Source organism: Biomphalaria glabrata, chromosome 3 (genome assembly GCF_947242115.1).
Source record: "Biomphalaria glabrata chromosome 3, xgBioGlab47.1, whole genome shotgun sequence".
In the NCBI taxonomy this organism is placed as follows: Eukaryota; Metazoa; Mollusca; class Gastropoda; family Planorbidae; genus Biomphalaria; species Biomphalaria glabrata.
The window spans coordinates 18785910-18813298 of NC_074713.1; the positions used below are offsets into that span (position 1 = coordinate 18785910).

The 27389-nt window shown below is 36.7% G+C and overlaps 2 protein-coding genes across 3 annotated transcripts; both read left to right on the forward strand.

The window, feature by feature from the left end:
• The first annotated feature begins 363 nt into the window (after positions 1 to 363).
• On the forward strand, positions 364 to 8672 carry LOC106057042 (uncharacterized). Of its 2 annotated transcripts, XM_013214071.2 has the most exons (7): positions 364 to 516; positions 601 to 757; positions 3429 to 3621; positions 5070 to 5255; positions 6613 to 6805; positions 7600 to 7744; positions 8333 to 8672. In XM_013214071.2, the coding sequence occupies exons 2-7, from the start codon at positions 611 to 613 to the stop codon at positions 8612 to 8614; spliced, it is 1146 nt and encodes a 381-aa protein (XP_013069525.2). In that variant the 5' UTR covers positions 364 to 516; positions 601 to 610; the 3' UTR covers positions 8615 to 8672. The 2 variants fall into 2 exon arrangements, with proteins under 2 accessions (XP_013069525.2, XP_055879822.1); XM_056023847.1 differs by lacking the exon at positions 364 to 516 and having other exon boundaries at positions 527 to 757.
• Positions 8673 to 15832: 7160 nt separating this feature from the next.
• On the forward strand, positions 15833 to 25487 carry LOC106057043 (uncharacterized). The gene is made up of 7 exons (XM_013214072.2): positions 15833 to 15972; positions 17458 to 17620; positions 21185 to 21374; positions 22329 to 22514; positions 22837 to 23029; positions 23616 to 23760; positions 25056 to 25487. The coding sequence occupies exons 2-7, from the start codon at positions 17474 to 17476 to the stop codon at positions 25314 to 25316; spliced, it is 1122 nt and encodes a 373-aa protein (XP_013069526.2). The 5' UTR covers positions 15833 to 15972; positions 17458 to 17473; the 3' UTR covers positions 25317 to 25487.
• The last annotated feature ends 1902 nt before the right edge of the window (positions 25488 to 27389 follow it).

A 27389-nucleotide genomic window follows, 5' to 3' on the forward strand; every position in this document is an offset into this window, starting at 1 on the left:
CATTGATGTGTCTTAGAGTTGGTATCTTAATATCCTGTATATTATTATTTGTAGAGATTGCTAAGTACGAGACCTAACTCTAAAACGTTTCCACACATCCTCATATTTCTGTTGAATGCAGGGCTGAATTTGAGTTTTCTTTAGTGATGCGTTCTGGCGTATTCATCAATATTATACAAGCTATCGATGATGGATCTCCGTCATGCTAGAGTTACCTCAAGTAATTGAAAAACATAAAAGTATCTGATGGTGACGCTGTTGTATCTAAGTACTTGTACAACTTGCCTGTCCTAAAAACAAAGAGTTTATCATTACACGAGAACGATGAGATAGTATAGTCGAAGTAGGTCTAAGTAGGTCATAGTTTGATCAAGTCAAACACGATTTGATCTTTTGTTTTTAGTTAATAAAATGTTCGAAAGATTAGAAGAACATTTTTTAACTTTGAAACATTGAAGATTCAGTTTAATTTCTTTTGTTTTTTAGACTTATTTTGAAATCTTCTGCTTGGGTTGGGTAAGTAGGTCAGTGTGTACTGAGGACATAAGAATGTTTTCTCATTAAGAATACAATAGTTACGATTGATCAATTTTTAATTAGAACACAGGAGATGTTGTTTATTTTGATCTTGGCTCTGACGGTGACGGCTGGACTGGCCGGAGATTTAAGCCAGACATTGTGTGAACATGTCCCCACGATCGACTTAGGTCTCTGGGTGGCCAAAGTTCATTCTTCAGAGCCTCTTGTTATTACAAAGGTAATAAGTAACTAGCAAATATAAAAAAAATATTTTTAAATTTTTTTTTTTAACTTATACTAAGATTAATTGTATCAATTACTTTGGATCAGTCACCATGCAATTAAATTTGTAATAGATCTAGACTAACGATTATAAATCTGTGCGATTGACCATTTTGTTTTTGTTTAGCACAATGTCATACTTTTAGCTTCTGAATGAGTTATGACCCTATCACTTGTCTGGACCTGTTGGGAGGGGGGGAGGAGAACGAAAAGAAAAAAAAGGGGGGGGGGGTTCTGAGTGAAGGATCAGCTTTTTTTGATGCATTTCAAAACAAATTCTATAATTTGAATTCGAACTCGAGGGTTTAAGTTTTGTATTGCTAGTTTCAAACTACCTAATTTCCTATACAAAGTATAAAGTATTCAACTTATACAATCACGTCATTCAAGTAAAATTTATTTCCCTTGTTCGATATCAAACAAAATAATTAATTACCAATCATTAATTACTAACTGGTTCATTTTTTTAAATTGATTCTTGTGTTGTCATGTAAATAATAATAATAATAATCTTTATTATCCGTAAGGAAATTTGTCTTACAATTTGTGCATTACCAAACAAAAAACATTATAACTATAAGAAACCAAAGTGTACATTCACACCAGACTCACTCATAATTTACATGTGACAAAGTTTGTACCAGATTGTTCTTATTTAATGATTTGATTGCCAGGGGAACAAAAGAGTGTTTGTGTCTGTTTGTCTTTGCTATCGGTGTCTTGTATCTCTTTTGCGATGGTAAAATCACAAAATCCTGACACAAAGGGTGATTCTTTATTTCAAGGATCTTGTTAGCTTTTTTATAGATGTTTGTCTCAAACAACTGCCCAAATGGGGTTTGTTTTTTGCCAATGATTTTGCCAGCAGCATTGAGGATTCTATTAAGTTCATTTCTATTTTTAATGCTCAGATTGCCATACCAGGCAGTGATATTGAAACTGAAAACGTTGCAGATGTGAGCGTGATAAAACATAGACAAGGCCTTTTCGCTAACATTAAACGAGGACAGTTTTCTTAGTAGTCGTAATCTTTGCTGCTCTTTTTTGCTGATATAATCAGTATTTGCAGTAAAATTTAGTTTATTGTCTAGAATAGTGCCAAGGTATTTAAAGGTTTGCACAATTTCAATAGTCTCTCCAGCTATAGAAACAATATCATTTTCCTTCTTGTCCCTGCGAAAATCGATTATCATTTCTTTGGTTTTTTTTACATTTAATAATAAAAAATTATCTTTACAGTATTCTTCAATGTGTTCTAATTCTTTGAAATACTCATTTACGTCTGAGCAACAAGAACTATTGGATAGAAAATCATTGGTGTACAAAATGAACCACAAAGGCGATGTCACAGCCCCCTGGGGCGCCCCTGTGTTAGCTATGCGTTCATTAGATATAACATAAAATAATTGTGCAAAATTTCAGCTTGATCTGAGATAAATAACGTGTTCAAGCTTTTTAACAGAGAGACAGACAGACATACAGAGTGAGTTGATATAAGCTTTGTAGAAAGTAAGAGTATGTGAACAACACACTCTATTTTGCATACAGGGAAGATAGCTATTTTTTTTAAGTAAGCTAATAATTAGCATTGGCTGGATGCTGCCAACTTATAAGTAGTTAGGTCATAGCCTGTCTTCTTTAATATAAGAAAATCTTTTTTGACCCACCCAAACACATGCCCACACAATAGTTAGAGAATGACTTGTTCACATTTACCAAGCAGCTGTTTCACATCTTTCACCACTACTTCCTGATGTCCAGATTCCTAGATGTTTCTCCTAGCTCTATTCTCCTGGTGTCTTTCCAGTGTCCATTTCTCGAGTCCCAACTGTCCATCCGTCTAACTATTGTATGTCCATCCGTCTAACTCTTGTATGTCCATCCGTCTAACTCTTGTATGTCCATCCGTCTAACTCTTGTATGCAACTAGGTGCCTTTTACTTAGGATTGGTTAAATATAATTTAAAATAGAGGATTCTTGTTTTACGAAAGTGGGAATTTAATGTGACATGTATGATTCAAATAATAGTGTTTATGATGATTGCATTTTTCAGGCTTAATATCAACGTTTAAGTTTAACATCCACGTTTAACAAGTTTAACGTCCATAGTTCTCATGTTTAAGAACTTCATTCACCAGGTGTAACATCCACTGTCACCAAGTTTAACATCAACGTTTAACGTCCTTGGTCAACAGGTTTAACATATATGGTTTACAGACTCAACATATTAATCATATACGGTTAGCAGGTTTAGCATCTACGTTTAACATGTTTAATAAGCACAGTTGACAGGTTTAATAACTACAGTTTAACATCTACTGTAAACTGGTTTAGCATCCATGTTTAACAGTTTTAACATTTACAGCTGACATGTTTAACAACTATGGTCAATCGGTTTAACATCTACGTTCAACAGGTTTAACAACCACATTATCATATATAACGTATACGGTTAGTAGATATAATATCTACGGTGAACAGATTTAACATCTATGGTTATTGGTTACCAAATTTAGCAGTACAAAACTTTTGTCTTGTAAGTTTGAGGTCTCTATTGATATTGCAACCAAATGTCTACTTTGGAAATGTTTGACAAGCTTTTGATCGTAACATCTTTGTCCTGTAGATATCCAGTCAACATGGCGGAGACATTGTGCTCTCGCGAGATGACGGAAAGTACTTCGAGATTCAAGGCAGTGCCGAGTACAACGTGACCACTCTCTGTCTGACAGTACAGGGTGTGTACAGGGGTGACGTCAAGCCGTCTGTCACCATGGACGTGAACATATTGCCACAATCCGAAGCCAGAACCAAGAGAGGTGACATTTTTAAAGTGATACGAAAGAGAGTGGTGGGCTGGGCAATGCAAGTTAAAATTCGCTTGTGTTTTCTGGTGCATAATGACACATTTCAACCTTTTTGGTGCGCAGTATGACTCGTTCAAAACTTCTGGTTTTACAAGCGCCTTCTTTCTTAAGTGGAAATTTCTACAAATTGTAACAACTAGCTTTTATAGTAAGGGCAAAGAATATTTTTAATTTTATTTAGAAAAACAACCAAGTTTAGATTTTAAAAGGACCGAGCAACTATTTTCTCTACAATCTTAATTCATCACTTTTACGCGTTCATAGTCTATCTCTTATAAGGACGACCCTTAACAGAATGTTATTCTACGTTCATTAAGCCTGCCAAGTACATTGAAAGATTTTACTTTACCAGTATCGCCACAGGTTTGTTGCGAAAGTGTAACTTACTTAGACCCTCGCGTGCCTGGACATTGGGCGGCAAACTGTCTCACTGGCAACCTGAGGATTCCAGCTACCCGTCTCCTCAGCGTGGCAACTCCGGTGGAAACGTCTAGTAGTGGAAGTAGATAGGCTAAGTACGAGTAGCGAAATAGGCCCTAGCGGGATTTCCTGGGTGAGCCTTTTGGAATTTTTTTATATCTCACTCGGGGTAGGGATGGAACAAATAGCCCGCACCCCAGTCCAAAAAGTCCGCCACGCCGTTCCACAAAGGGGGCCGTCATCAGTGACCGGATTAGCTGGACTCAAAGCCATTAGCAGCATGTTTTCAATTTGTTTTGGGTGGATGCCTGGTCGAGTGGTGTTATGGAGTGTATGTGTGTGCGTGTATGTTTCTATGGTGACGCTGAGATGAAGTTAGCGATTGGTTGGTGGCTATGATGCAAGATAAGGGCACTGTCATAAGCATCCATAGTAGTCCTGAGCACTGACCTTTGTAGAGTTTTTTTTTAGTGAGATAGATATATTTTGTTTAAAATATTATCATTTGATATTATTACTAAAGTTTACTACATTCATTCCAATTCACCTCAAGTTAAATGTGTCTCTAGTGTAATATAAGTTCTATTCAGTATTGTTCACAAAGAAGTTCTTCAAGTCATTTCAAGTTTTACAAGTTAAAATATAAATTGCCTACAGTGGTTTAGTTATCTACCAGCAGTTTGGTGCTACAAGTCAACGACTATCAACAACAGGTGGTATGCACTTCGGACTTTGGTCAAGTTGGTCCCGAGTTCAAATTCTGCCCTCTTCAATCCCCCTTCCGTCCTGCAGGAAGGCTGGACAAGGCAATAATAGTTTTAATTTCTGGAAAAAAACAACGTCCGAAACTTATAAGACAAACTAAAGCAAAGCCCATGTACTACACTGTTATCTCTATGATATGCTTGTTGATATGACTATGTACTACACTGTTATCTCTATGATAAGCTAGTTGATATGAATATGTTTTCATTCCACAGCGACTGAAGTCTGGACTTTGGCGTCCGTCCCGCAGACTACAGACATTAAGACGTTGATGCATGGATTTGAACCCTACCATCATTTGTGGGGTCAGGGGGAGTTGTCGGCAACAACCAAGCATTCCTCCAGCCCAGCCCTCACAGTGCACTATCCTAAGGGCTCCTACGCCGTCACACCCCAACGCGGTAAAAAAAAAAATTTCCGTTTGTTAGGAATGTAGAGAGATGATTTTAGAATGTATCTTATTGAATATAACTCTAAAAGTTTTATCTACATTCTATAAATAAACCTAAGGCAGATCACGTGAGTATGTTAAATAAAACCTTTTCTTCAACAGGGAGACAGATTCAACCTCTTTCTCCTTTCTCTTGTAAATTAAAAATAATAATTAGCAGCAATCAAGCTCCTGTTCCTTGGTTGTACATCAAAGCGCCGTAACCAGAAACGATTTTCAGACTACAGAAATACGAAAAGTTTCGCACTTCAGTTTCCATCAATAGCCAGTGCATCTATAACGTTGGGCCTGATCACAAATTGTTCCCGAATTTGAACTGAGTACTTACAACATTTGTAAAGACAACATTAGGGCATACGCTTCACAGTAGGACTTATTTATGAGCTGTACAGCAATTAAATGAAGGTCAACACAGAAGTCTGAACATGTGTGTAATATGCTTTGTTTCTCTAGAATTTGGGTAAAGCAATTTGATGTTGAGTTACAAACGGTTTGTTTTGTGTGCAATTTCACTTCTGTTACTTTGATATACTATCAGAAACAATTAATTTTTTTTTGAAATTGCAAACAAAAACTAGTACTGCCTTAAACAAAATTTATTTCGTCATAAATTCTTTAAAAACTAATAAGATAAACATGTGGGTAGGAAATAGAAATTCGTCAATGCCTCTGTCTTGGTTGTTGTTGTTTTTTAAAGATGTCGTTATGTTTTTCCATATGCTTTTACTCACCAAAAAAAAGACGGGATACCTGCCCAGCGTAACTGTCGGACCATAAGAAGTCCCTCTATACTGTCCATGGCGGCATTCGCAAGGCCATCGCTGTTTGTAGTGCGGACTTGCCACCGTATGTCCATGATGGAGCGCAAGGTGGTCGAAGTAACAGAGGTGCCCACGTAAACGCTTTAAAGACCAGCTTAGACGTCAACTTGCCTTGGCTGACATAGAAGAGAGCACCTGGTTGCATGCGGACTCAGAACGAGACAGCTGGAGGTCACTTACAAAGGCCGCAGGATACACATTTGAGACCAAAAGAAAATCCGCTGCCGAGGACAGTCGCAGACGGCGAAAAGAAAATCTAAATCGACCACCGAAGGACAATGTTATACTTGCCCCGGAGGTGGCAAAATATGTAGGCCACAGCTGGGGCTGCGTAGCCACGGGAAATACTGCATCCCTCATTAATCTTCGGACTTGAAGACAAGCCTTATTAATCTTTCACCTCAGGAACATTTTCGCGGGTTTCTTTGTATGAGTTTCTTCTTCCAATAACTAATATTATTTTTTTTTTTTTTTTTTTTTAACCAGGAGCTGGATTTATGACAACTCCTACCAACTTGCCAGACGGAGTTACATCATTGATACTGAAATATGACGTCTACTTTGAGAATTTTGGTTTCGGGTGGGGCGGTAAATTGCCAGGTCTGTACGGCGGAGATAAAACAGAGGGCGCCTTTAAGTGCTCCGGAGGAAACAACCCTGGGACTTGTTTTTCTTTAAGGTATGTGTCCAGGCTGAGCTCTCAATGATAAACATGAGGAAATACTAGATTTAAAAAAACGTACTCAGCTTGAATACCTTATCGATAATAACCAGAAGCTGACGGCAGTGGCGAAGCTTGGAAGGGGGGTGGTGGGGGAGAATTTGAAAATGAGTGTTTTTTACATTAAAAATTACGTATTACGCAAAATCGCAAAATGCGGGGTCCCCAAAGAGGTCAAGCCTCCGAGACCCCAAACAATCGAAAATTCCTAGCTACGCCCCTGAGCTGACTTGGGAACCTTTATGATTGTTGTAAAAGTTGATTGGAAGACTTGGAACTCTAGGCCCTTGGAGGTTTCCATCTATCGTTCTTCAGGGAGGGATCCAAGCAGATATACATTTGTTACATCCCTATTACCGATGGTTCGTCTCCGAAGACGCTCGGGCTAGAAGCGTGGCCGAAGGGGCAGCATACAAGGGAGCTCTCCATATTCCCTTTCTGTACCACATAAACAGGGCATATGTCCGCCATAAAAAAGGGCCTCTTGAGGAAGGGAGTGTGAATAATTGCTGTTGGTCTCTCTTCCATCCCCGCCAGTGCTATGAACTCGGTGATTAGACACCCCAACTTAGGTCATTTAACATACAAATGCATTGTCAATTGAAATAGATACGTAGATTGTATCCCAAGTTGTATTGCTGCGGTTGGTAGATAATGTAAATGAAAGGTCCAGACTATAAGACAATCCACTGACTACAAGAAGTCCCATCGTGTTACACTATTAACAGCAAAAAAAAAAAAAACTTTTCTAGATTGATGTGGCGAGAGAACGGTGATGGTGAGGTCTACGCTTACATCCCACGTGAGCATCAAGCGAGTGACTTTGAGCACCGACCTGACATTGAGCTCAACTACTCCTACGGACACTCCCTGATGAGAGGAGCAATCAGGTTTAGGGTAGGAACATTAACACGTCTTCAAGGTCTGGGCCTGTTTTCCTGTAGAATATAACAAGTAGCAAATGATGAATACAAAGCAACAAAAAATTATTTGTTTTATTCTTTTGAAAACTTTTTTGGTGGTAATCCAGCACAATGCCACCAATAAAAAAAAAAAAACAAATAACTAGATAAACATTAAAATTCATAAAAGATGGTATTTTTGCAAACTTTTTTATTACAGAGCTTATAGCAGCTTACTGTCCTTCTGGTCCAAATTTTGCATTCGTTTTTTCTCCCACTTCCAATGCTCGGATCAAGTTGAAACTTTGTACAATTATGCATACTATTTAACAAAACATGAATCAATCAAAACGTTAACCAATTAATTAATGAATTAGTGGTAATAATATAATTATGTTTAATATAGAAAACAGCAAATAAATCGTACAGTATTAAAAGACATGTCAATGAATGTGCAGTTCTTTACCATATATAAGTTTTTTTCAAAGTATTCTTATATTTTGCTTGTTGGACAATTCTTTATTAATCTAATTTTTTTTTTCAATGCCCGCAAAAAATATATCTTGATTTTATCTGTCTGTAGAGTGGATCCTGGCAGACGGTGACTGAAGAGGTTCACTTGAACACTCCCCAGCAGGCCAATGGGCGTGTCAAGTTCTGCCTGAAGCACGGATCGGAAGCGGAAGTGTGTAAGGAAGCCACGCGCCTCAACTTCCGAAACCATGCCGACTACTTCCTGAGGGGAATGATGTTCTCAACCTTCTTCGGGGGCAGCTCCAGCACACACTTCGCTGCTCCCAACGACTGCCACACTTACTTCCGGAACTTCGCACTGATCATTCCATCCAGCACTGTCGTGGGTTGACCAATGTCCTGTTGAACACTGCCCAGTAGGCCCTAATAAAGTTTTTTTTTTAAACTTCCGAGGCATTTGATCTAAGTTTATACACAAATAGAATAAGTAATTATTATAAATTTACGTTTTTGGTTAAATAAGGACAGTGAACAGATCTTGTGTGGTGCCCCAACAGTACAACAAACTAAGGGATAGGTGAAGGGGAAAAAAACACAGAAAAAATACAAAAGGGTTTTAATGTTTTTTTTATATCTTGCAAATTCTAGATAAATTATAAATATAAGATCGATATATTTTTATATAGACACGAAAAAAAATGTTCAAATTTTCGAATATATTCTGTTGCATCTTAGATAAATGTACAGTTCTCTTTAAGAACAATATCAGGTGACCGAGCCTCGTTCGGATGAATAATTTGTTAAGGAAGGATATTTACCCGAAGTTATTTTGGGAATATTGTTGTAATTACGAAAATGAACTATCGGGTAAAGACTATCAATCCGAAGAGTTGCTTTTTAGTTCTTTCAGTTCTCAATGTAATTGTACATGGCGATTAGAATAGAAAGTCCCTCCAATAGTAGGCCTATAGAAAACCACAGCTCACGTCTTAACGTTTTACATTGCTTCTTTCATGTAGAACTATTGGGCTATTATAGGCTTGTAAGAAAGTCTTTGCAGTATAACTTCTAAAATGGTTACTTCATGACATTTAATACTGCAATTAGTATATTTATTATGGCTCTGAGACATGGACACTTTACAGAAAAAACTAAGACTTCTTGAGTGCTTTCACCAAAGATGCTTGCGCTCCATCATGGACATACGGTGGCAGGACAGCACTACATACAGCGATGTCCTTGCCAACGCCGGTATGGACAGTATAGTGGGACTTCTTATGGTCCGACAGTTGCACTGGGTAGGGCACGTATCCCGTATGGGAGACGAACGAATGCCAAAGGCAGTCTTTTTTTGTGAGCTAAAATGTGGTCGACGTAACAGAGGCGCTCCACGGAAATTCTTCAAAGACCAGCCTAGTCGTCAACTTTCCTTGGCTGACATAGAAGAGAGCACCTGGTTGCATGCGGCCTCAGAACGAGACAGCTGGAGGTCTCTCACGAAGGCCGCGAGATACACATTTGAGACCAAAAGAAAATCTGCTGCCGAGAACAAACGCAGACGGCGAAAAGAAAATCTAAATCGGCCACATGCGGACAATGGTTATGCTTGCCCTGGATGTGGCAAAATATGTAGGTCACAGTTGGGACTGCACAGCAAAGGGAAATACTGCATTCCTCACTTATCTTCGGACTCGAATTTCATACCATTTTGCAAGAATATCGCTGTTTGTATTGTGGTCTTTGGTAAAGTCGTTCAAGAAGTCTTAGTTGCTTTCTATAAAGTACTCATGTCTCAGATCCACATAGAGAGGGTTGAGAGAATACTGGTTGACACTGATTTTTGTAGACAGGCGGAGCGATTTATTTCGCCACACTCTCGCTTGGAGGCGTCCAAAAGCACGACTATCCATGATCACATATCAACCTCTCTTTAAAGCAATGCGTCAATTGATAAAATGCTTCCCAGATAATGTGAAGTTATCTACCACTTTAAGGGATGTCTATGCGCAGTGATCTTTGGGCTGAGTAGGTTTTGTTGGGTGACTTTTGGAACATGACTTCTGTTTTACCGAGGTTTATAGGTTAACAAATAAAAAAAAGACAGCAGCGTGATGAAAATTCGTTGACCGCGAGCTGGATATCATCAGGGCCAGCCCTAGGCCTATGCTGTCACAGTGGTGGACTCCGAAGGTTCAAAAGCCCCGCGCTAATTCTAGGTGTAAATTATTAAATTAAACCATTATAATTTATAATAGGGTTCCCGTGGTCTCCTTGTTTTCAAGGAGCTCCTGGAAATCTCCTGAAACTCATAAAAATGTCCTTAAAAAGACAAAATTGTCACTTTGGGGTGTCAATCAATATGGTAAACGCCAGTCCTACGCGTGATATAAAAAAACGGCATCGTCAGCTTTCATTTAATAAAAATGTAATGCAAATACGAATCTATTTTCTAATACAAAATCTTTATTTTCACTTATTATCTTTATCTCTACCCTTACTGGTCCGCGCGCAATCCTCACATTTCACATAGGGCCCCGCAAATGTTAGGGCCGGCCCTGATTGTGCAAGTAAGGCATAGATATGCTGTGTTATGACCATTTCCTATGTTTTGGTATTGGACAGCAGATTTCGAAGCTTAAACACATTGCAATAATTCACCAGCAAAATAATAACAAAGTAAAAGCTACCTACGGGTGTAAGCAATTAAAGTGTAAACAACTTATAAAGCCTTTAAAACACAATAACTAATCTTACATTAAGATATTTAATTTCATTATTTTTCTTCCATAAATTTCTAATGGATCAATGTACAATAAGATGGTGCGCAAATGTTTAATTACGCCAATTGAATCATTAAAACTTTTTTTTTTGTTTGCGAAGAAATGTCTTAGTGTACTGATGTGAGCCTAGTGACGTAAGCGGTGTCAAGTTTTTTTTCCCCATTGACGTCATACAGAAAATTTCATTCATAAAACATTCTAGCCAAAATAAATTTTTCGATAATGAGCCTTTTTCAAACCGATATAACGGTCGACCTCGAGTTTTCCCGATGTGGCCAGTGAGTTGAGAATTTTTTTCTCACTATTATGCACATACCGTGAACTTTTAAAGAAAATCGTTTGAGCCGTTTTCGAAATAAAATTTATATATATATATATATATATATATATATATATATATATATATATATATATATATATATATATATATAAATATATATACATACATACAAGAGTATAGGATTATAAGCATTAAAATAAGTTCGCAGTGGTGGCAATATTGAGATTCTTTTGTAACTATCAGCACATCTTGAAGACAAACCGCGCTTTTGAATCTTATTGGAATCTACTTTTCTAGTATGCTACTGACTGAAGTACAGGTTGGTGAATTTATTCTGAATAAAAAAAAACGAGGACTTTTTACTAGTCTTCCGGCTCTTATACAAATTATAACGAAATCGTGATAGCTTGAGGCCAGAGTTAAGACACTCGCCCAGGACCTACTGCTAAATCCACCTCTGAAAAATGACACAATATGGCCTCGTTTAGGAGATGATTCTAAACGTCTGGTTATACTTTTTCTGAGCACAACACAAGCCGCCTTCTGCTAGATGTCCCTATTCAACTAGGACTAGACTAGATCGAAATCTTTTTCAGTTTCGTTTTATTTCGAGCAATCTGAGGAAAGTTTAGGAATAATAGAAAGCTTTAATCACCTCAAAAAATTTCGTAACTGTATCACCCATGTAAATGTGTCAGTAAGTGTGTGTGTGTGTGTGTGTGTGTGTGTGTGTGTGTGTGTGTGTGTGTGTGTGTGTGTGTGTGTGTGTGTGTGTGTGTGTGTGTGTGTGTGTGTGTGTGTGTGTGTGTGTGTGTGTGTGTGTGTGTGTGTGTGTGTGTGTGTGTGTGTGTGTGTGTGTGTGTGTGTGTGTGTGTGTGTGTGTGTGTGTGTGTGTGTGTGTGTGTGTGTGCGCGTGTGTGCGCGTGCGTGTGTGCGTGCGTGTGTGTGCGTGCGTGCGTGCGTGTGTGTGTGTGTGTGTGTGTGTGTGTGTGTGTGTGAGAGAGAGAGAGAGAGAGAGAGAGAGAGAGAGAGAGAGAGAGAGAGTGAATGTATGCATATGTGTTTCTTTTTTCTTTTTTTTTTTCAATTAAGAAATCTCATCAATACATTAGCTATCACCGGAGTAATAATGGCCGACAATTAAAACATTACAATTCAAGACTCATTTTAATCATTAAAAAGACTTTTCAATTCATAAGGCAAAAAATCTTTATGACAAAATACTTAGGTATAGCTCTTATGTTGTTCACGCCAATTACAAAATCTATTCACTCAGGCATTCTATCCCACATATACTAATTAAAAAGATAATTTCTAAAAGTCTCTCAAGGTACGTTGGACGACGTCTCTTAATTCCGAAACGCCAGCCCTTGATCATTCCTCATGGGGAGGAGCCGTCAATATCTGTGTTTCAAGCCACGAGGCCAAGAGGAGTGTCATCAGTGAAGACATAAGCTTAGCCAGAAAACCAGATTAGATAAAAGCTGGCAATACTGCAACAGAACCTAGCTACCCTAATCTTCAGTGTAATCCTTGTATCAAAGCGTAGATCTTTGATAACGAAGAAAGATCTTATGAACTGATGAACCAATTTGAATATATTCATAAACGAAAAAAAATGTGATACATTCAAGAGAGAATGATACTATATATACTATAAAGTTAGCGTTGGTGCTGAGCAAGACTAAAAGTTATATATATTGAATATGTTTAATAATAAGACTAAGATAATTACATTATAAAATTGTACAACTGTATAACACAACCAGTAATGCGGTAACAAATTATGACATACATCCACATGTAAAAAAGTTTAGGTATTAGCAGACGTGTGTGTTTCGATATTTTGAGACAGTTGTTAAATAAATAGGTGTTTCTTTTTTTATCCTTGGGGCCCACAATATATTTTATGAAGCCAAAGCGCAGAAGCGGCCTTAGCAGAGCGCGGGGCCCTGGGCGAATGTCATATGCGGGGCCCTGAGCCTATATATACCGTACCACATCACGCTAACGGGATTGTCCGCCTCGAACACTGTAGGCCTTAGTTTTACTACTTGACATTGTAACTTACGTACATACTGTATTATAATTGTTTTGAGTGAACTATTTCGCCTTTTAAATTTAATAGACGTAACTAATGATTCAGAAACATTTTGCATGAAAAAATCAACCAACGAGATAATACTAATGTCTGCTCAGCACGCTGGAGTCGGAATGTAACCATTAGTTACGGTGTAGAACCAGAACACTAGCAACAACTAAATAGTTGCTTAGACGGTCACAGACGGATTCAGTCATGGAAAATTCCTTATTATTGTCGCTTTGCAATAAAAATAATATTATGTTTCTTCTCTCCGATGCGAGGTCCAAATGTCAAATCCAAATTGATGCTCTTTAAGAATGCCCCTTGACGTTCGCAGCTCCGACTTTCGCGGACGTGTTTTCAAAATAAATAATGAAAAAAATTATCCCGCATTTTTTTTTATTTATTTTTTGAACACGGGTTTTTCTAAGACATGTATATACACAGTAGCCTATTGATGTCAGAAACAGTTGGCATGTAAAGATTATTTTAAAAATTGGAATTTGTTATTTAGGATATTAAAGTGTCAGGGGATGCCTTGTGATTCTGTTCGTATTCAAAACTAGTGTACGTATATGAAATTAAATACCGCGGCAATTTTAATTTATCCGCCTCGAAAGTCAAGAAAACACTGGCCTATATTTCTTTATTGATTTGCATTTTAAAAAATAAAATTTTCAATAGTTACGTTTATGTTACATCACTAGAAATAACTACATCCTTAATAATAATAATAATAATAATTTTATTTATAAAGCGCTGTTAACAAACAAAATGTAGGCTCAAGGCGCAGTAATAGCATTACAAACACAAACATGACAGCCAGAATGACAGTTAATCTAAAAAAGTTTTAAACAGATAGGTCTTAATGTTCTTCTTAAAAGTGGTGCAGCATGTTGTCTGCCTTGCAACTGGTTCAAACTTGATCACTATGTGTTTTCCTATTCAAATCCGATTGGATGTCGCTTATTTACGAAATAAACAATGTTAATAGGTCGCTTACGGCTACTTGTCTTTGTTGTTGCCAAGATGAACTGTTGAACAATAATAGCCTCGAAGACATGTCATAAGATGCTGTCTTGACCGAAGGGGAAGGGTTCCAAAATATTGAGTAGAAAGTCCAAGTTAATGAGAACTGATCTAGATTACGAAGATGAAGATGACAAGGAAATCTACGATGGTGGGGGCCCCCTCAGGCGCGGGGCATGGAGCGGTCGTCCCACTTGCCACCCTCAACGGCCAAAGCGTGTAGAGTGTTGAAAACTAAGAAGAACCCTTTGAAAATGTCTGAACAAAGATTGTATGTAGATAGTAATTAATAGTTCTGAAACAAAGTTTGTATACATACATCTTTAATGTCGTAAAAAACACAAACTTGAACTCGGCCACTCAGGCAGGTAAAAAAGGGAGCGTTCAATATTTTCTGTAAGAATATCAGAAGCTATGAACTATAAAGAACATAAAAAAAAATCGTTATTTAAAAAAGAACAAAGTCTATGTAAAAGGAAAAACTCCGCACTTACAACTATATCTCTTAATAATGACGACATGATCCCACGAAATATGGAAATACGAGCGTCTATTAAATATGTTATTATTACATTGTTAATATTTATACGTATTTTATACACTTATGATTGATAAGATATGGTTCAATGTGAACCTGGCTGATCAGGTGTTATTGAATGATTATTCGATATACATTTTTAATAGGGCCAATCTCTCAATGAAGGCCACAAGGAAGAAACCTCTCCTTGATTAAATCTTTATATCATTTTTCTTAAATTGCACAATGCACCGCAAGTGCATCATAAGAAAAACTGTTTATTACATGATATTTTAAATTCTATTCACTTATATACTAAATATATTGCTTTACTTTTAAAACGAAAGTAAATTTGTATTTAAACTCTAAGTAGCTTCGGTTACAGAACATAATAAAAATATTTTTAAAATATGTTTTTAAAAAATAAGAAAAACATTTACATAAATATTTTAGAAATAATCACCCTTAGTAATATTGTCTACCGTGTTTTTTTACTATTAATAATGAGTTGTATTTAAAATTATGTATTTTTATGAAATAAACTGCTTGTATATTTAATTTAAAAAATTAAATATTTCGCTTTCAGAAAAGTAGCTGTAGCATCAGAACTTTGGAAGGCCTAGAATCTTTGTGATGTCGGATTTTCACTATCTTTTCTAGTTTCTGTGAATTAAAAGGGACGGACGGACAGATAAGCCACACAAAACTAATAGCAGCTATTCCCTTTTGGGGGCCGCTAGAAAGTACTTGAGAAAAATTGCAATATCAACAAAATAAATGTCTAAATATTTAGCTTGTAAGAGTTCAAAAAATGAACACTTTTTGAGAGTTCAGTTGTCCATGCATGCTCGTACCATATGTAAGTTGCTCCATTTCCAAGAGATAACATTTTTTAAAGTAGGTCTTAGTTTTGTTAAACTAGTTTTTCATTATTTACTTATATTTTTTAATGCTTTGTTTTACTTTGTAAGCCTAGAAGAAATCCTTAAAAACACATCCCTGTGTCATCAGTTGTTATTTCTATTTCAGAGATTAAACTAAGTCTCGACAAGTTGCTTTGGTAAGTTCAGTTAGAAGAAGGACACTTAATGTTAGAAGGGCGACTGGTGAGTCTGATCGTTTGGAGTGAATGTTGAAGTTTTACCGTGGACTTTGAGATTCATGTTCATGTGATTTGTTCATGTTTAGAACATTTTGAAGAATTTTCATTAGACATTATTGTTTCGGCCCGAAAATACAAGGCGCTGAAATTCGGACACAGATGCCAAGCGGATGGGCAAGACGATTGGATAGTTGGAGAGAATCTAGCCTAGCAGAGACGCCTCTGGAGAAAGCATGTCTATTTATACCCCAGACGGGACCACAGGAAGTGATGATGTTGACACGAAATATTTTTATTTGTTTAAAAGTTTTCAGACGTTGCTTTTAAAATGAAGATAATTACGTCCTAGCCTAGATCTCCTGCAGGACGGCAAGGGACTGCAGCGGGCAGGGTTCGATCCCGGGACTATTGTGACTAAACTCTAAAGCTCACACTACATGACTAGCCAGCTTGAGAAATAAGAGAAGACCTGTTGTTTGTGCAATGGAAAGATGCAAGATATCGTGGATGTTGAACATGAAGATGATGTTTCAACTTGGGTGTAGGTTTCTGTAACCAATTTAATTTTACCGAAGCATACAAATACTTTTGATAGATTTTTGTTTTGAAAAAGGTGAGGTAACAGTATTAGGGAGAGAATGACCAGTGTGTTAGTGTGTGTGTTAGGGACAGAATGACCAGTGTGTTATTGTGTGTGTTAGGGACAGAATGACCAGTGTGTTATTGTGTGTGTTGCCAGTGGTGACCTGTGCTAACTATAATCCGGAGTGGACGAAACAACTTTTAGGGGTTAGCTGTCTCTTCCTGAGAATGTCCGGTAATTGACACGAAATAAATAAACGGTGTATTATGAACTGTAGATGGGTCTCGAGTCTCGTAATAAACAATTAAGTTGATTAAGAAGAGAGTTTTTTTCTTAAGTCGTAACTTGATGGTGAAAGAAAGTTACTGGCACCAAAAACTACATTTGTAAAGTTTTGTGTATGTGTGTGTGTGTGTGTGTTCCTGGGCAAGTGTAGCCATTGCAGCGGTATAATGAAGAAAGAACAAGAAACATTTGTTACCAATCAATGAATAAACATTTAATTCTTTAAATTCTTCTTTACTAACCATTTGCAGATCAGCAGATCATCTCAAAGCATATCTTCTACTATATTTTATATTACTAAAATAAATGCATACCGTGTGTTTAGGGTCGGATTTACCTCTGGGCAATAACAAGCTATAACTTAGGACCCCAAGAAATATTTAGCACTGACATATAAAATCTGGATTTAGAAAGGGAACCAAAAGAGCCACTTATCTGAAAGGTCCAGGGTTTAAAATTAACTTCTGTCTTGGTGCCTACTTGATGGTATTGACACTGGCTTGAAGAGATTGATTTATTTAATATAAATGTTTAATGGTCATGGTAACGATCTTTTTTTTTCCTGTTCTTACAAGCGCCTGTCCTCAAGAAATGTTGTGGATTTGGACTTTAGCTGCGACGGTGGCGACAGTCCTGGGCAACGAGTTCAGTCAAGTTGTGTGTAGACATGTATCAGTTGTTGCTAGCAACCTTTGGTTGGCTAGAGTTCACTCAACAGTTCCTCTATTTCTAACTGATGTAAGTATCTCAGAAACCAAGAGACAAGTTGAACGAGCATAAAGCTTTTACACAAATTTAGATAAAGCTAGTGTGGTTTTGATGTAGTTTATAAATCACATTTCAGTTTTCGTCCTAACGAATATCTTGAGATCACTGTCATTTAGATTAAATAAAACATCTTTGTAGTTCTAGTTTAAAGCAGTGACGCCCAAACCACGACCTGATGGGTCAAATTCGGCCTGTGATAGGTTAGCAAGTAGAAGTTTAACTAGTTATCGGGAAGTGATGGGACGGCAGTTTAAAAACAATAATCGGAACAAATTTAGTGACACAGAAACTTTGAAGTGCACGGACGTATTTTGTTGAGTTCTGTACACAGTACGCGAGACAGTCGGCGACACTATACAGTTCCCTATCTTCACGCGCCCTGTCGATCTTGTGATATGGACATAAAGTTCTTGTTGGCTTCCCTTTTGACAGTAGTCAGCAGGTCATCGTGGGCCGAATCGTCTTTGCAATCCTGTAATCTTCTCACTTTTGATGCGGTTTTTTTCCAATGGCTAAAAAAGCAAAATGAGTTGGCCATTAGTCTTTTCCAGACATATTATGATGGTTCGTTTCCTTTACATGACTAGAATGTAGTGTTAACAGATCTATGATATTTAAAAAACAAGAAAATAAAATATGTATATATATAAATTTAAAGTTACATTAAGCATTACAATTAGTTTGGATCAGTCATGTAATTAATTTGTAATAGATCTAGACTTACAATTAAAAAAAGCATTAAAAAAAAAAAGAGGGAACGACCTGTATTCCAGCTCATGGCTCAAACCTCCTCAAGCCAACATTGTAACCACTCTGCTAGTGAAGTTCTTATGGACGTAAAAGATTGTAGAGTTATGTACTGTTTCTAAAGTCTCGTCGTATTTCATGTTATGTTCACTAAGACTCAGATGACGACCTATAAAGGTGACTAATTCAGCTTATAAACTACTTCAATCAAGTACAAATTCTTTCCCTTGTTCAATATACCAAACAAAATAATTAATTACCAATAGGTAATCAACTATAGGGTTTTTTTTTATATTGATTCTTGCATTGTGAGGTAAAAGAAATAATTGTGCAAATTTTCAGCTTGATCCGAGATTGGGTGTAGGAGAAATAACCTGCACAATCTTTTTATCAGACAGACTGACAGAGTGAGTTGATAAATAACTTTAAAAAGCTTACTTTTTCTTTTTAAAGCTCAGAAAGTATTCACTGAGTTGAGAATACGGCGTTTGGTTTGAAACTTTACAGTTGTAGCCAAACAGAAATGATCTAGTTGTGTCTTAGTAATGTTTAAAGCGTTTATACACATCTACACACTCAGCCCGAGATCTTCACACACATACACAAGCATACACATACACACAAATAATTTTAAAGATTAAAACATGTGAGATCTTCACACACATACACAAGCATACACATACACACAAATAATTTTAAAGATTAAAACATGTCATCATTTTGACCAGTGGTCAGTAGAGAAAAGGGGACACATTGATTCTAAACTGTTCATTAGCAGAAACAGCTGGATTACTGCCATACTTTGTAAGTGCCTTTTAATAACTTTTGATTTTATACAATGTGTGGAAAGTAAAAATTTTGTTGTAGGGAAAATTTTCGGCTCAATATTTATAGTCGGGGGTTTATTCATGATAGAGGAGGGACAGGGTGCCGAAGATAACAGAAATTTTTATTTAAGCTGTGGTTTTTATGATTTGGACCCCTTCTCATTGAGAAGGTCTGGAAGGTCACTAGATCTAATTGGGGGCTAGGAGGAACTTTTCTGTTTCTTGCCAGATCACTACGGGAGGAGGAGTATTTCCTGACATTGGCGTAGCTAGGAATTGGCCATCATTTGGGGGCCCGGGGGCTGACCTCTTTGGGGGGGGCTGCATTTCGCGTAATAGTTAATATTTAATGTAAAAAAATTCGAACACTCATTTGGGAGCCCACCTCAAGTGGGGACCCGGGGAATTTTCAGATTCTTCCCCCTACCCCCCACCCTAGCTACGCCACTGCTTCCGGCTCTGTTGACGCTAGTTTCAGACGTCCTTGGGAAATCAGACAATTACGTTCTCACCTGCACGACGTCAAGGAATTGAAGCAGGCAGGGGTCGAACTTGAGACCATTGTAATGACACTCGTTAGCACATACCACACGACCAGTCAGCCAGACCAGGCAAGTAGAATAGTCGTCAAGTAGAATAGTCGTCAAGTAGAATAGTCGTCAAGTAGAATAGTCGTCAAGTAGAATAGTCGTCAAGTAGAATAGTCGTCAAGTAGAATAGTCGTCAAGTAGAATAGTCGTCAAGTAGAATAGTCGTCAAGTAGAATAGTCGTCAAGTAGAATAGTCGTCAAGTAGAATAGTCGTCAAGTAGAATAGTCGTCAAGTAGAATAGTCGTCAAGTAGAATAGTACATGTGTAGTTGGCTAGTTGGATCCTCGTGTCAGAGTAGACACACATGTTGGGGAACATACGTAGGCTGTATATTAGAACACAGAAGTGCATATAAACTAGGTTGAAAGATAAGAAAACTGTATTAATTATATAAGAACCAAAAAAAAAGTAGATCAGAAATCATGATAATACAAGATAACAAAAAATGTCAATACAAAAAAAGTCACTATGACTTTTGTAGGGAAAAAGAGTTAAGTCATTTTGGTTTTAAAATAGAGTCAAAATAAGTTTTAACCATTGAAATTGTACGTATTGAATTAAGGGATCACAAGTTGATTTCTGAACAGCTCGTCTCCTGGCCAGGCAGTTAGCTTCAGACTTTTGTCGACATGGTCCCAAATTCAACCTCCACGCGCACACACAAAAAGACTTGGACTAAGAAACTAATCAGATGTTAATCTTTTATTTCTAAAGAAACATTTGAAACTTAAAAGTCAGACTCGAAGATTTGTATTAGACACTTCAAAGAAAAGGAGTGGCATGTTTTTTCAAAGAGATATTTTACAACACGGTTTATCATGTCCCTAAAACTACAACAAGCTACAAAACCCTGCCGAAGTCACCGATTTAAATATCCAATAGCACACACCTTGTGTATCTACCACTGCTAATGGAACAGACTATGAGTGACCTGAACATGCCCGGAAATGAAAAACCATTAAAAACAAACAACATATACAAACTACTTTTTAAAAAAGGCTTAAATAAGGGAAAGAACTGTACATTTACATCCAAATATCTCAATATTGTACTATTTATTTTTCCTTTTCTACATTAAACAAAATTAATTAATTAATGGGTTGTTGTTTTTTTTAATTGGCTCCTGTTTTGTCAGGGACAATGAATACTTGTGCAAAGTTTCAACTTTTAACCGAAAATGGGAAGTGGGAGAAATAAATGTGTAGACAATGTGTACCAGACAAACAGAGTGAGTTGATATAAGGTTTATAAGAAGAGTTTAAACTCCTATGAACACAAAGGTTTAGTATTTTAACGTAACAATCCTTAGTATCTTCTAGAAAATACATGACAACGTAATACATTATTCACTTATTCATTTCTGGTATAGGTCATAAGTCAACACGGAGGAGACTTACTGCTCTCGCGAGATGACGGGAAGTACTTCGAGATTCAGGGCAGAGCGGGGTTCAACGTGACCACTCTCTGTTTGACAGTACAGGGCATTTACGATGGTGACGTCACCCCAACTGTCACAATGGAGGTGTCTCCGGAGGAACACGAGGCCAGAACGAAGCGAGGTAAATTACAATCAATGCAATACAATGTATTCAAACTTGAATAGCGAGATTGTACCCCAATTCAGGTGATGTTAAAACTATCAATAATATAAACTTTTACCATGACGCTTTCAAAGTCTAGCAACGTCTATAATGATTTAAATTGAAAAACCTTTGCAAACAATATTTACAATAAAGGATAAAAAAACACATAATACAAATATAGACATAAAATGAGCCCTTACCTTATAGTGGGATGGGTCCGAAAATTCAAGCAGATTTATGATGACAACTAGACATGTTATCCCGCGATGCTCAACGTGCAATCAATGATCGGATGTAAGGTATCACAGGTGTCTTAATTTATTGTATCCAAAAAGCCTTTCGCAAAAAATTAGGAAAGGCCTTTTACAACCAATGGCTGTTTTTGCGCCCCCTTACCCTACTTAACATGAATGGATGTAATCGCTCCAAACGTTAAGTTAATTAGAACTTTAAGGAGACTCTCAAATTCAGTTTTATGAGTACCAATATGTGCACGTGAATATCCAGCATTCAAAAGATGTACGTATTTAACGACCTATGAGTGTGAGTACTCAGCGATGGGAGGACAACATAAAAGAATGGACGGGCTTACAATTGATAGAGGTTTTAAACAAGGCAAAAGACAGGGAGGAATGGTGAAAGACTGTCGACAAATCTTGCTTGGTGCCCCAACGGTCCAACAGACTAAGGGATAGGTAAAGGTAAAACTCAGCATTTAGTGCCTTTGGTTACTTAACAATCAATAAGAAATTAATGTAAAATTTGAAGTTACATTTAAAAGCAACTTTTTTTGTCAAATGCAGTAGCATAAATGCTTACAACCTAACTTCACTGATCCTGACGGAGCAATTATTTAATTGAATGTAATTGTATGTAGAGTGTTTTATTTATTGACTTCATGTTTTTTGTGCATGTCTCTAACTCCTGTAGCTACACACGTATGGTCGCTGTCGTCGGTCCCGCAGACTACAGACAAAAAGGCTCTGCTACATTCGTTTGAACCTTACCACCAACTGTGGGGAGAGGAGACCCTGTCCGCCTCAACCAAGCATTCGTCCAGCCCTGCCCTCTCGGTGCACTATCCTAAAGGATCCTACGTGGGCACTTCAGTTCGTGGTGAGTGAAGCTAACTTATTAGGCTAAATCTGGATTTTCATTTTGGCTTTTAGAAATTGAAAACGAAGTGCCCTTCGAGCTTAGAACTGGTTGCCTGATTCAGCCAGGAGTAATTATAATAATAGAGCATTATAAATCGAAAAAAAATAACGCACGAAATAATAATGACTTTATTTTTAAAATATCGGAAATTAAAAAAATAAATAAAATGGAATTTCTTATTGTATCTCTCTAAGAATTTCATTTATACTGTAAATATTTAGATCACAATATTAAATGAAAACCACGATGATTACTAATACTTCAGTATACATTCAATTAGGAGCTGGATTTTTTACAACTCCTACAAACCTACACGACGGAGTTACGTCCTTGATACTTAAATATGACGTCTACTTTGAGAATTTCGGCTTTGGAATTGGCGGGAAATTACCTGGACTTTACGGCGGTGACAAAACAGACGGCGCTTATAAGTGTTCAGGTGGAAACAACCCTGGGACGTGCTTCTCTTTAAGGTACATCTAGTATGTTTTAGTTGAGACTATGCCTAGTGACTGACTCTCTGACCTCTTGTGATAACTAGTTTCATATTTTTAAGAGTAGCGTATGTGGAGGCTTCGGAACAAGATTTGTGTGGTGGCCCCTACAATTTTTCGAAAGCTTTAATAAAGATCCAATTATGAAGGAAAATACTTCTATCTAAAAGAAATATTTAGACGAATGAAATAAATTTCATGTATATTTAATCTCACTTTCCTTTTTTTTTAAAAATATTTAAAACGCATATATTAGTTTTTAATAAGTGTTTTTTTTTAACATGTATCTCAATTCTGTAAGATTCGTTTCTCTTTTGTTTATCAAACAAAACTATTTAGTTTTCACTATGTAATTAATTAATGGTTTTTTTTAATGGATTTATCCTATTTTGTTACTGACAATAAATAATTGTGCAAAGTTTCAACTTGATCCGAGAATGGGAAGTGGGAGGAATTCGTACTAGATAGACAGACAGGCAGGCAGATGGAAGACGGAGGGAGCTTTGTAAAAGAGATCGTCTGCTTAGCCAGGTTTTTGTGTTGAAATGCTGGTTTCTATATTTAGATTGATGTGGCGAGAGAACGGTGATGGTGAGGTCTACGCTTACATCCCACGTGAGCATCAAGCGAGTGACTTTGAGCACCGACCTGACATTCACATTAACTACGAAAAGGGACATTCCCTAATGAGAGGAGCGATCAGGTTTAGGGTAAGTGAAACATTTGGTTTGGGTCAGGTTTAGGGTAAGTGAAACATTTGGTTTGGGTCAGGTTTAGGGTAAGTGAAACATTTGGTTTGGGTCAGGTTTAGGATAAGTGAAACATTTGGTTTGGGTCAGGTTTAGGGTAAGTGAAACATTTGGTTTGGGTCAGGTTTAGGGTAAGTGAAACATTTGGTTTGAGTCAGGTTTAGGGTAAGTGAAACATTTGGTTTGGGTCAGGTTTAGGATACGTGAAACATTTGGTTTGGGTCAGGTTTAGGGTAAGTGAAACATTTGGTTTGGATCAGGTTTAGGGTAAGTGAAACATTTGGTTTGGGTCAGGTTTAGGATAAGTGTAACATTTGGTTTGGGTCAGATTTAGGGTAAGTAAAACATTTGGTTTGGGACAGGTTTAGGATAAGTGAAACATTTGTTTTGTATCATGTTTAGGATAAGTGAAACTTTTGGTTTGTATCATGTTTAGGATAAGTGAAACATTTGTTTTGGATCATGTTTAGGATAAGTGAAACATTTGTTTTGGATCATGTTTAGGATAAGTGAAACATTTGGTTTGTATCATGTTTAGGGTAAGTGAACATTTGGTTTGTATCATGTTTAGGATAAGTGAACATTTGGTTTGTATCATGTTTAGGACAAGTGAAACATTTGTTTTGTATCAGGTTTAGGATAAGTGAAACATTTGGTTTGTATCATGTTTAGGGTAAGTTAAACGTTTGGTTTGGGTCAGGTTTAGGGTTAAGTTATTCTGTATGGTAGGTGATATAAAACAATGCATAATATTTAGTCCAGATCTAGCACCATTCGCACGAAAAAAATCAAACCAATAAAAACACTTTTGAAATTATTGTTTCTCTTACTTTAAAAGACATTCAAGCATTAGATATTAGCTGCGGTCACAGGTTGGGCATCTATGACTCTGTTAATTATTGTTTCAAACGTGCATCTAATCATAAAGATGAATTCATATTCCATGGAAATAAATTCAATTTTCCCGCCGCCTTCCTTAACCTGCACTTATCTACTTAGAGTTGGTCTTCCCAGGCTGTTCAGTGCACAGGTCGGCCAGCTTTCTCCACAGAGCTGTCATAGCAGCCCCTCTTTTAACATACACATATAACTTGAATGTAACTGTAATCTATAAAGTAGAACACGATTAGGTAAGTCACTATGGAATGTTACACCTTGCTCACCTTTGTTTCAGTATTCAGTTTTGAAATTTGTGTATGGAACGTTTTCAATAAATAGCCTATTATTTACTTTTTATTTGGGAAACATGTCTACAGAGTGGATCCTGGCAGACGGTGACTGAAGAGGTTCACTTGAACACTCCCCAGCAGGCCAATGGGCGTGTCAAGTTCTGCCTGAAGCACGGATCGGAAGCGGAAGTGTGTAAGGAAGCCACGCGCCTTAACTTCCGAAACCATGACGACTACTTCCTTCGTGGTTTGTTTTTTTCGACCTTCTTCGGGGGCAGCTCCAGCAACTACGCGGCGCCCAATGACTGCCATACTTACTTCAGGAACTTTGAACTGACCATTCCATAAAATACTGTCTTGGGTTGACCACTGTCCAGTGGACAACTGATCAGTTGACGACTTTTGAATTAACAATTATTTTTGTTCAGTCTGTTTCGAAATGAAAGTGAAAACTTAAAGATATTTCTGCATCGTCCATTTCAAACTTTGACTTAGAAAATAAAAATCTTGGTATAAGTATATTATTGTTTTGTTGAAAATGATGTTCAACAGCGTCCTCAAATGTAAACTAATGAAAATTTGATAGAAATTTAATTTCAACTTTTTTTTAACAATCGAGAATAATCTACGTCAGACTATGTAAACTACCTCGATAGATATTCATAAATAAAATATATTTAAATGAAAAGAAAGATATACAAAATTAACAACAGAATATCTTTAGATTTAAAATATGTTTGTGTGTTTCTAAACTTAGTCTAATTTTTATATTATCAAAGAATTTCATAAAGACTCAAAACAACGAATTACTTTTTAAAATACATAAATATAAAACAAGGTTACAAAGACAGGTTGTATGGAAACACAAACTCAAAAAAGGCCCCAGAAGTGGTCCACTCAGGCAGATAAAATGCAGGTTTCAATATTTTCAGAAAGAATATCAGAATGAAATTCTATCAAAGTCGAATGACAGAGAAGAATGGAGAAAGTAGGTTGACAGATCTTGTGTGGTGCCCCAACAGTCCAGCAGACCAAGGGATAAGGTGAAAGTGAAGAAGTTCGATGTGAACCTGGCCTAACTAATGTCATATAATGATTATCTAATTGATCTAATTGTTCTGTAAAGGGTCAACCTTTTATTCAAATCCTCAAGAAAAAAAAAACATTTCCGTAAAAAAAAATTAATTCTCCCATTCCTTTAGTTTATTCTAACTACTTTGCAATGAAAATGTAAAAGATGCAGAAACATTTTGCACACTTGGCCAATCAGAATATCTACAGGTAACAGCAGCACGAGTTCAAAGTAATGTATAGTATTTATTTATTTGTTACTATTTATTATAGTATTTATTTATTTGTTACTATTTATTATAGTATTTATTTATTTGTTACTATTTATTATAGTATTTATTTATTTGTTACTATTTATTATAGTATTTATTTATTTGTGTACCTGAAAAATATAACGGTTTATAGTTAGTTATATATACATATTGTTTACCCCGTGTGGCCAACGAGGCTGTAATTCTTATCTCAGCGATATACATCAGCTGTTACATTGTTTTTGGAAAATCATTGGAACCGTTTTTGAGATCAGCGCCCATGTAGGTTTCATGTTCCATGAAGTTTTGACTTGAATAGAGTTTTTCTTAAAAAAAATAAAAGACAGTACCTATTTTATACAACTTATAGACCGATTTATTTTTTCTCTTACTAACTATTGAACTGTTAGATTAAAAGAAAAGAACACTTTTACCCAGCTCTATCCCCACACATACACACATGTTTAAGCGAATCTTATATAATACAGACGTTACTTCAAAAAAGAAGATTATGTCCTACGCGTCATGCATCTAGTCATGCATGTTAACCAATGACTAAAATTCTTCCGAGTCACTGGTTTTCCTGGCTAGCTCAGGCAACCCATTCCATGCTCTAATAGCACTAGGGAAGAAGGAGTATTTGTACACATTTGTCCAAGCATATGGAACGAGGAATGTGCCTTTATCTTTGTGTCTTTCTGAGAATTTTATTAGTTTTGTATTTGAAGAAAGATTATGGATTATTATTTTCCCGATTGGCTTGGCTACGCTCAAATAATTTCAGTGTGTAATTTGCTTTTTTTTTTATATTGAAGATGTATTTTTAGCACCAAACCCATCTGAATGGGGGTTTAAACTCAAAACCCCTTTCGGCTATGCTCATAGCATTTTGAGTGCGTAATTTGCTTTTTTTCTTACACTGAAGATGGCGGGGGTTTAAACTCAAAACCTCTTTGACTACGCTCATAGATTTTAGAGCGAGTAATTTTCTTTTATTTATATTGAAGAGGTACTTTTTAGCTTCAAACTCCACTGGAGGGGAGTTTAAACTCAAAACCCCATAGACTACACTCATATTATTTTTAGTGTATAATTTGCT

Coding starts and splice junctions, on each gene's coding strand:
- LOC106057042 (XM_013214071.2), top strand. CDS start 611: ATGTTGTTTATTTTGATCTTGGCTCTGACGGTGACGGCTGGACTGGCC. Junction 6,806..7,599: donor GGGACTTGTTTTTCTTTAAG/GTATGTGTCCAG, acceptor AAACTTTTCTAG/ATTGATGTGGCGAGAGAACG. Junction 7,745..8,332: donor GAGGAGCAATCAGGTTTAGG/GTAGGAACATTA, acceptor ATCTGTCTGTAG/AGTGGATCCTGGCAGACGGT.
- LOC106057043 (XM_013214072.2), top strand. CDS start 17,474: ATGTTGTGGATTTGGACTTTAGCTGCGACGGTGGCGACAGTCCTGGGC. Junction 21,375..22,328: donor CGAGGCCAGAACGAAGCGAG/GTAAATTACAAT, acceptor TAACTCCTGTAG/CTACACACGTATGGTCGCTG. Junction 22,515..22,836: donor CGTGGGCACTTCAGTTCGTG/GTGAGTGAAGCT, acceptor ACATTCAATTAG/GAGCTGGATTTTTTACAACT.